The following is a 9,862-nucleotide window of genomic DNA, read 5'->3' as shown; positions in this document are numbered from 1 at the left end:
CAACAACGAATGTTACCTAGCAGTACGAGGTGTCTTGTCATGCAACATGGCCACTAAATATGACAAAGCGGAAATTAGTTTAAGAGTCATGGTTATGGCAGGTATCTTGTAATCGCTGACCGTGTGTCAGAATCTCCTTGCTCAAAGTGGTCATTGAACATTCTATAGCGGTTTGTCTTTTATTATTCCATTACTGTAATGCCACTTTTGACGTTCAAAATCCGCCCTCAGTGGGCCATAAAAAGATTTTGCTCTCACTTCAAAAATCGCGTCAGGTGCATTCTCTACACACCTAGAACAGTGCCTGCCTTCTCAAATCCAGACAGGGGATCTGTAACCGGACCCCTCCCCGCACCCCCCACGGCAACGCCACCGTCCCCACCCTATTATAATATAACATTATTATATTTCAGTACGAGGTTGTAAAGGAGGATGGTGTTTATTGTATCCTATATTAATAGCTGTGGTAGTATTAGTTATTATTGTTCTGGTAGTGATTGTAGCTCTCTGTCTTAAAAAACGTTATCAAGCTCATTCACAGTCTCAGTAGGATATCTCGTAGAGTTATTACCAACTTCGGCTTATACCTTGACTTCAAAAGCAATGTATCTCGAAATGAAGCGATTTGATTGATTTGTACGTCAGCGAATACAACCAAGAGCTCCCGATAGAACGTCTGTCATCATTATTGCTTAGTGTTTACAGATTTTTGTCGAGGCCTTTGATTGGCAGTATTTCTACCGTACAATCCAATTAAATCGCTGCATTTACAAACTTTCATGGTACACAAACGGTGACTACTGCAAACAAGATATAAGCCGTAGGTCATAACATCTTGACATTGTGGTTGTTGATAGTCATCTTTCTTCTTATATTTAATAGAAATCTCAATTTGGCTATATTTCATATCAGGATGATTGTTTTTTATGCTGATTATACAACTGGCCATTCATGATCTGACGAAATTTATATACATATTCTGTTCTGAATTTATTGTATATTGAACCAATTAAATTCAAATTTAAAGAAGTAATTCATCAAGTAATGGACGACAATTAATAACCTACAGAAGAAACGCGAAACAAATATTGAAATCTGTATTTTAATCAGACTGTAAGAATTATATTCAGCTGTCCGCCCACCATAGCGATCACCATAGCGATCACCAGTTGCGATCACCAGTTGCGTATATTGCGAATAATGAAAGTGGTACCGAACGTAAGCAACAACTCAGTTATATGAAAGTTGCGTTCGAAACTTATGACCGCTATTCTTATTCGCAACCGTACGCAACTGGTGATTGCTATGATGTGAGGGCCCCTATCATTACTATAACTGTATATTCTCTAATGAATAAAGTAACGTTTGTTATTTTGTTCTTTTTGTGGTTTTTGGACTATGCTTTTTGTTATGTGTGAGATGTAACAATACGATACTGAAGGCAAAATAAACAACAGTCATTTTCAAATTCTGGCCAAGTATACTAGAAACGAATTTAGCGCTTGGATATCCTAGAAACAGCGTTAGACGTTAATACTCTGGGATATCCCAGAACCAGCGTTAGAAGTTAATACCCTAGGATATCCTAGAAAGAGTGTTAGAAGTCCAGGCCCTATGATATCCTAGAAACAGAGTTAGTAGTTAAAACCCTAGGATATCCTAGAAACTGTGTTAGAAGTTAATACTCTAGGATATCCTAGAAACAGTGTTAGAAGTTCAGACCCAAGGATATCCTAGAAATAGTGTTAGAAGTTAAGACCCTAGGATATCCTAGAAACAGTGTTAGAAGTTAATACTCTAGGATATCCTAGAAACAGTGTTAGAAGTTAACACCCTAGGATATTCTAGAAACACTGTTAGAAGTTAATAACCTTTGATATCCTAGAATTAATGTTAGAAGACAAGAACCTAGGATATCCTAGAAACAGTGTTAGAGGTTAATACCCTAGGATATCCTAGAAAGAGTGTTAGGGGTCAAGACCCTAGGATGTCATAGAATTAATGTTAGAAGTTAAGACCCTAGGATATCCTAGAAACAGTGTTAGAAATAAAGACCCTAGGATGTCCTAGAAACAGTGTTAGAAGTTAAGACCCTAGGATATCCTAGCGCTAAGATCGTTAGGAGAATACGCAGTGTGATTTATAAACCGATAACAAGACTGTATACCACTTTGGCTAAAAATGTTACCGTTACTGATTTCGAACCACTTGTTCTAATTTAAACTGGTGGGCGGTTTAGAATCATGCTATTAGTGGTGGTGTAATTGAAGGTTAATTATAACGTCTGATGATCAACATGGACTCAGCTAGCATGATATTTTATTTATCATTTCATTGAAATGTTGGCGAGGGTGAGAAAGTTAACACAACGCGAGATTCGAAGAATGAAGGGTATGTTTTATTTTGTATTTGAGGTAGTCGTATCACATACATTTGGTTACTTACTTCATCATCAATCAAGCTATGTCGCTTCTTAACTCAAAAACAGCATTTTCTGATGGTAGTTTTGGTACCTTATCTACTTGCCATTTAGAGGAATAGTTGTACCTTTTAACTCACCATCCTATCTCAGTGGATGTCAGGGGCCTGTTTCACAAAGGTTTTACATAATTACAGACAAGATTTTAAGAAAATAAGTCATCTGATTGGCTTATGCTGAAATTAAAATTGATTTTCGCTATTGGCCAATCGGATTACTAGAATACTAAAATCATTCTCAATTAAGTTTTTGTGAAACAGACCCCAGTTTGTTGTCTATGAATATTCTTAAAAAGTGGTCAGAATCAATGAACACAACTCCATTTATCTATCGAATATCTCACTCACATGGTAACCTTAATTCCTGTTATAGCCCCGAGTACATCTTTTATCATAATTCCATAATTTCATAATAGACCCAGTTTCAAATGGGTAAATATATTTTAGTTAAGATCAATGCAAAGAGGTTTGACCAAGGACCAGCTGGCTGACAGAAATTTGTAAACCTAAGATGTTATCCTCTTTCAACAATTGTTGTTTGTTCTATTACGAATCATAATTACACTAGTAAAATCACCACTCTCGAACATCTTACAACACTACAATTTTGTCATTTAGGCCTCCTTGTTAGAAACCATACAGCTAATATAATTATTCTGTTATTTCTAATCATTCAGGTTATTTTGGTATCGTGTTGTTTTCTCTGCTCATTGATAATATATCCTGCAGTCCGCCATGTGAGCCGAGTGTCACTAGGTACCGTGAACTAGATAGACAATTCAACGAGAACGTAACACCAATTCAATCTTCCACGACAAAGGCAGCCATCATTTGCTCCAGGAAATGTCGAGAGAGTTCTGATCCTCGGTGTATGTCCTTTAATTTTAACACCAGAACTAAAGAATGTCTGCTCTACAGTTCACCACTCGACCCCATTATTACCAACTACGTCGAGAAACCTGGCTCTCAAAATTGGCAAGTTTCTTTCAACTGTCAGGAGAAAGAAGAACTGGAACCTAGAGATCTGACAACAGAAAAGATTTTACCACTTACCGAGCAAGATATTACTTTGTCGCCTACAGTTATAACATCTGGAATACTTAGTTCCACTACTGAATATATCTCTACTATGGAACCGGGTAAGTGATTTCTAGTGATTTCTAGTGATTTCTTACCGTTATTACTCAAAAGTAGTTGTCATAAAAAGAGTGGAAATGAAAATGGAGTGAACGATGATCGAATGCAAGAAAACGTCGGTTTAAATCCCGTTCCGTTTAAATTCAATGCGTTGATATGCGGCTTTAAAGTAAATATCAAACGTAGATTTACTGTTGTTGATTTTTATTCAATATACATCCCGTTTTATTATTGTTATTAACGACCAGGCCTCATATATCTTAATATCATCTTCTAAACACAAACAGACTAGTGGTACTGGCGCTACGAAAAACATGTTATATTATTTGTTATATATCTGGACCTATTCACTGCTGGTGCTCGGTTGTAATGTCCATCTGTTTATTTTAAGATAACGACTGTGTACCAGGCTGGGGATTGTTGTATCCTGTACTGATAGCTTGTTCAGTAATAACAATAATAATACTCATCACTATAGCAGCTTGCTGTATCCACAAACACTGCGAGAAGAAAAGAAAACAAGGCTACAGACCGTTTCAACCCAGTCCATCACGAACGTCTTAAAAACCTGTCTGCCTTACAAAAATAAAATATATTTTTAATGATAAAATAGTCCTCAATACTTCAATTATTGTAGAGCTGAAGTCGAAGTATTTCTGAGATCGTCAATTTATTTTGATCAACGAACAAAAAAATCATTAGCTTTGAATTCAAAACTTGACATAACATGCAATATTGACAGTTTTGACAGTGTCCTTGATCTGGATAACTCACAAGTATTTGCAGTTAGCAAACGTTCATTATTCCAATCCCCATAAAAATATTGACACCTCACATGGCTGAACAAAAAACTTTGATGAAAGTGAAGAGGAGTTGATAAACGTAGTACGAAAAATACATTTCATTTCAATTGTTTTGAGGTAGAAAGTTCTGACCACCTCATACAAATTCATCAAAGTTTTCATGGTTACTTTTAGATTTTGACAAATGGATTAGTGTGAGGAAACGAGGAAACTGAAATCTCTATAACTATAGAAACATAATATATAACACCAGATAAACACAGCTAAATAAAGACACACGTCGCTTTCAACAGAATCAGACAATAGACATTCCAGACGATCTTCTCGTTAACATCCTTCCACAAAACCTTGACAACATTTTATCACCAGCATAACAACCAGACTCTCTGTGAACATTTCTTTAAAGTTATTCAGTAAAATGAAATTTATTTGTATTTGATTATTTAACTTCTATTCTCCAGAATCTAATACCCTGAACCAGATTAATTCACGCTAATTTCAATTTGACGCAATGTTTTCGCCTTAAAGATTATCAATTCTGTATTTTACATTTTGATTAAATTTAATAAAATGACTTCACGTTTCGATTTGATTTTTTGAAATACATGTATAAAAATATAATTTTACAAGTTGGTCGTGGTTCATAACAAATAATTAAACTTCTACTAGAATCCAGACTATGTATAGTCGATAACTACACAATTGTCTGTCAGAGAAAATAGTCAACATTCAATGTCATAGGCCATCACCATAGCCACCCCTTTCCCACTTTCAAATTGACATAGTGCCTCTGCTTGGCTCCCACACCCGATGTTTACTAGAAACGTCACTGGGGCCATATGCCCAAACACATAACTAAGATAAAATCCACACTTATTAAATAAAATGCTCTGAATGGTTTTAACAACTCATATAAAATCTAGTTCACAGATAGATCAATAAGCTGAATAAATTGCAGAAAATACACTAGACTAGAAATGTTAATATAAAAAAATATATTATATTCGACTGAAAAATCAACCTGAAACACTAATTGAGGCTAAAGGGTGTATGTATTCAGGTCATATGATTGCAGACTTTGTGGGTTTGTTAATTCGTAGGTTTTCAACTACAGGGACATGACATTTGCATTTTTTTTGTGGACATTTGATGTATTACAGCTAGGCACAGACTGTGAAAAATAAAAACTTTCCAACTGCAATATATACAACATCTCATATGATGACTACACTATACACATCCTAAATTAACATTGTCTAGGAGTACTCAGAGAATTATTACTATCAAACTATACGAGAATGTGTCTGGTATCCAATCATTGATACACTTTCGATATTTGGGGACATCATTTTCATGCTGATTCGATTTGAGGAGACATACACGAACAGATTATAAACCACTGAGTTAACTGGTCCCCAGTAAGATATTAAGTAGTTTTTTTTTTGAATGAAATCAGATTAATCGTATTGACGGAGTATAACGATCAACAAATGTCTTACAAAGTGTTACATCAATACTCCTTACCATTTCAATCAATAAGACTTTATATCAACAACTTGTCGACTTTAATATGAAATTATCTGAGCAAATTACTGCCTCCAACAATAACCATTCCAACTTCAAAGGTTAATTCTACACAGTCAAACTCATTTTTACTAAATTTCATTAGTATCTGAAGATCTCAGTTTTCGCTGGCTGTGTAGAATAAATAAACTAAATACTGTTTAGCTGCTATGTAGAATGCAATCTCTCGTATTCGGACCAATACAAGAGAAATATTATCAAAACTGTGTATGCAACTCATATCAACACAATTGTTTCCTTTCGTGGAAAACTTCATGCAAGAAAAGGAACATCGTATCTTTTACAGCCCCCAACTATCAATAAATAGATCTATATGACTTTACACTGAAGTATTATAGGTTACAGAACCCCTCCACGACATTTAAACAGTAAACTACATATAGTACTATTCAACCTATATCAGCCCTATTCATTAATCAAAATTCAAAAACAAAATACCAAGGAAATGAAATAAAATGTATTATGGTTCACCAGCAAAAAAACGTGTTATATAGAACCAAGAGAGCGAAACTTAATTAACACAGCGTAGTAACTGAACATACAGTTGTGTAAAATATACGACGTTAATCCAGCTAGTCAAATTGCAACCTGTGATATGAATGTCAGGGTTCTAGATCTGAAGTAATACAATCTGTAGAGTCAAAGTATCACTAATTCTATTTCCGCTTTCTTATAAACCGGAAGTAGTTATCACTAACTTTTTACACATTTAAAAAAAAGGAAATAAAAAATTCTTGATCAATTACCACTAAATTGATTATGATGTTTCCTGCCGTTCATTAGACACATTTTTTTATATATTGATTTATTGCTGCGTGTCACAGACAAGACCAGACCAGTTTATCTGTTCCCCAGGATCTACATGTTACCAATCCATTCAGTTACAAATCCTTCCATTTCAACCACATGGAACTTGCAAGTATGTCAACTTATTGATTGATACACTCAAATCTCAAGAAATATATTCGAGTATAAGGTTCATTGATTACTCTAAGTGTTACTATAAGTTATAATGACCACAATTTTAACTGAACAAAGAAAGACTCTGTCCATTAAACCATTAGGAATTCAAGTGAGTATTTCTAAAATTAATACTGGGGCTAAATGAATTTCTCTCAGGAGACCAATGAGTGTTTAAACTCTTATGGAAAGCTAGATTGGAATATCGGTAATTCCTATCAGCTGGTTTAAAATAATTGGAATTATTATGGTAAATTTATATCGAATTAATTTATATTCAATTAAAAACATAGTTAATCAAAACATGTTTTAAGTAACTTGCTTTTTTATGACAGTTGGGTAGCTCACTCCGTAGCGAGATACAGTGCCCGCTTGGCAATTTGATGTATGTTGGATCCATTAAAACGAAAAAAGTCAGTCCACCTTTGAATCTCATTCCAGACTTACTGTCTTCAACAGATCAGTTATAATCTGTGATCTGGATGACCTAGATGGACACAATACTTTTGAAGGTCAACGTCTATGAAGCTAAATATTCCGAAACAAGAGAAAAGTAACGACTACCAAAATCACTTTTTTACGCTTACGGATTTGATGATGTCACAGTTCACAAATATAAAAACAAACTTCCTGGATGATCGAAGACGAGAATAAAGTAAGACTATTGACACGATATAAAAGAGCCATTAAGAATGTAAAAGGACTATTGACACGGAGTGAATGTAAGATTAAGATCGTTAAATCAAAGTTAAAGTTTTATTGACAGTTAAAGTCGGGAAATTGATTATAGATTTGAAGTAATAACTTGTAAAAACTAACACTAAAATAACCATAATGTCTTCAACGAACGTCTTCTCTTCTAGTTTAAAATTTTCATTTGAATTTCACGGAACTGGGCTTAGAGATTAAAGACAGAGTACTTGAAGTTATTTTCACAGATTGAATGAGAGAATGTTTTAGTCGTACGGAAATAAAATCGTGTTAAAGTCGAGAACTGGTCATCGATTGGGAATTAAATTCTTTAATCTCCATCAAGAGCAGTATTGACAAAACACTTTGTAAGAAATTTAGGATGGAAAATTGATCATTTGAAACGTTATGTTAGCTCAGGATCTCCTTCACCCTTATAACTGAAATGAAGTGGAGTTTTAGTCTGATTTGTCTAATGAAATGAAATTGAACTTATGTTATTAATATGTTTCTAATTGGACTAATGTAATGCGTTATGAGTGAAAATGACTAATATGATAACCCACAGCCATCATGTGCTCGACGTAACCAAGCAAAATGACGTCATGTTGACAACCAACGCTCTGACCAACTGTGCTACAGAAACTTACCCAATTTTATGCTCCTGATTGGACTAATGAAATGAAATAGAGATTTATATCCTACTGTTCTCTATCTTATTGTACTAATGAAATGAAATAGAGATTTATATCCTACTGTTCTCTATCTTATTAGACTAATGAAATGAAATAGAGTTTTATATCCTACTGTTCTGTATCTTATTAGACTAATGAAATGAAATAGAGTTTTATATCCTACTGTTCTGTATCTTATTGGACTAATGAAATGAAATAGAGTTTTATATCCTACTGTTCTGTATCTTAATGAACTAATGAAATGAAATAGAGTTTTATATCCTACTGTTCTGTATCTTATTAGACTAATGAAATGAAATAGAGTTTTATATCCTACTGTTCTGTATCTTATTGAACTAATGAAATGAAATAGAGTTTTATATCCTACTGTTCTGTATCTTATTAGACTAATGAAATGAAATAGAGATTTATATCCTACTGTTCTATATCTTATTGTACTAATGAAATGAAATAGAGTTTTATATCCTACTGTTCTGTATCTTATTGAACTAATGAAATGAAATAGAGTTTTATATCCTACTGTTCTGTATCTTATTGGACTAATAAAATGAAATGGAGTTCTGTATCCTACTGTTCTATATCTTATTGGACTAATGGAATAGAGTTTTATATCCTACTGTTCTATATCTTATTGTACTAATGAAATGAAATAAAGTTTTATATCCTACTGTTCTGTATCGTATTAGACTAATGAAATGAAATAGAGTTCTATATCCTACTGTTCTGTATCTTATTAGACTAATGAAATGAAATAGAGTTTTATATCCTACTATTCTGTATCTTATTGGACTAATAAAATGAAATGGAGTTCTGTATCCTACTGTTCTATATCTTATTGGACTAATGAATTGAAATATAGTTTTATATCCTACTGTTCTGTATCTTATTGGACTAATGAAATGAAATAGAGATTTATATCCTACTGTTCTATATCTTATTGTACTAATGAAATGAAATAGAGTTTTACATCCTACTGTTCTGTATCTTATTAGACTAATGAAATGAAATAGAGTTTTACATCCTACTATTCTGTATCTTATTGGACTAATGAAATGAAATAGAGTTTTATATCCTACTGTTCTATATCTTATTGGACTAATGAAATGAAATAGAGTTTTATATCCTACTGTTCTATATCTTATTGTACTAATGAAATGAAATAGAGTTTTACATCCTACTGTTCTGTATCTTATTGGACTAATGAAATGAAATAGAGTTTTATATCCTACTATTCTGTATCTTATTGGACTAATGAAATGGAGTTTTATATCCTACTGTTCTGTATCTTATTAGACTAATGAAATGAAATAGAGTTTTATATCCTACTGTTCTATATCTTATTGTACTAATGAAATGAAATAGAGTTTTATATCCTACTGTTCTATATCTTATTGTACTAATGAAATGAAATAGAGTTTTATATCCTACTGTTCTGTATCTTATTGTACTAATGAAATGAAACAGAGTTTTATATCCTTCTGTTCTGTATCTTATTAGACTAATGATATGGAATAG

General features: G+C 33.3%; 2 protein-coding genes across 2 annotated transcripts in view; both read left to right on the top strand.

The window, feature by feature from the left end:
- LOTGIDRAFT_173976 (hypothetical protein) overlaps nt 1–550 on the top strand; it is a gene marked incomplete at both ends in the record, with an annotated part of 6,351 nt that extends 5,801 nt beyond the window's left edge. The window contains one exon of the mRNA XM_009052004.1: nt 414–550. Coding sequence (XP_009050252.1) covers nt 414–550 — 137 coding nt within the window. The remainder of the gene's footprint in view (nt 1–413) is intronic.
- Nucleotides 551–2,339: 1,789 nt separating this feature from the next.
- LOTGIDRAFT_173975 (hypothetical protein) lies at nt 2,340–4,179 on the top strand (the record flags this gene model as incomplete). The annotated part of the gene is made up of 3 exons (XM_009052003.1): nt 2,340–2,391; nt 3,156–3,617; nt 4,007–4,179. The coding sequence occupies 3 exons, from the start codon at nt 2,340–2,342 to the stop codon at nt 4,177–4,179; spliced, it is 687 nt and encodes a 228-aa protein (XP_009050251.1).
- Nucleotides 4,180–9,862: the final 5,683 nt, after the last annotated feature.

The sequence above is a fragment of the Lottia gigantea genome (genome assembly GCF_000327385.1).
Source record: "Lottia gigantea unplaced genomic scaffold LOTGIsca_178, whole genome shotgun sequence".
Lineage (NCBI taxonomy): Eukaryota > Metazoa > Mollusca > Gastropoda > Lottiidae > Lottia > Lottia gigantea.
The sequence above is the reverse complement of the archived record's forward strand: the minus strand, read 5'-3'. Positions and strand labels throughout refer to the sequence as shown.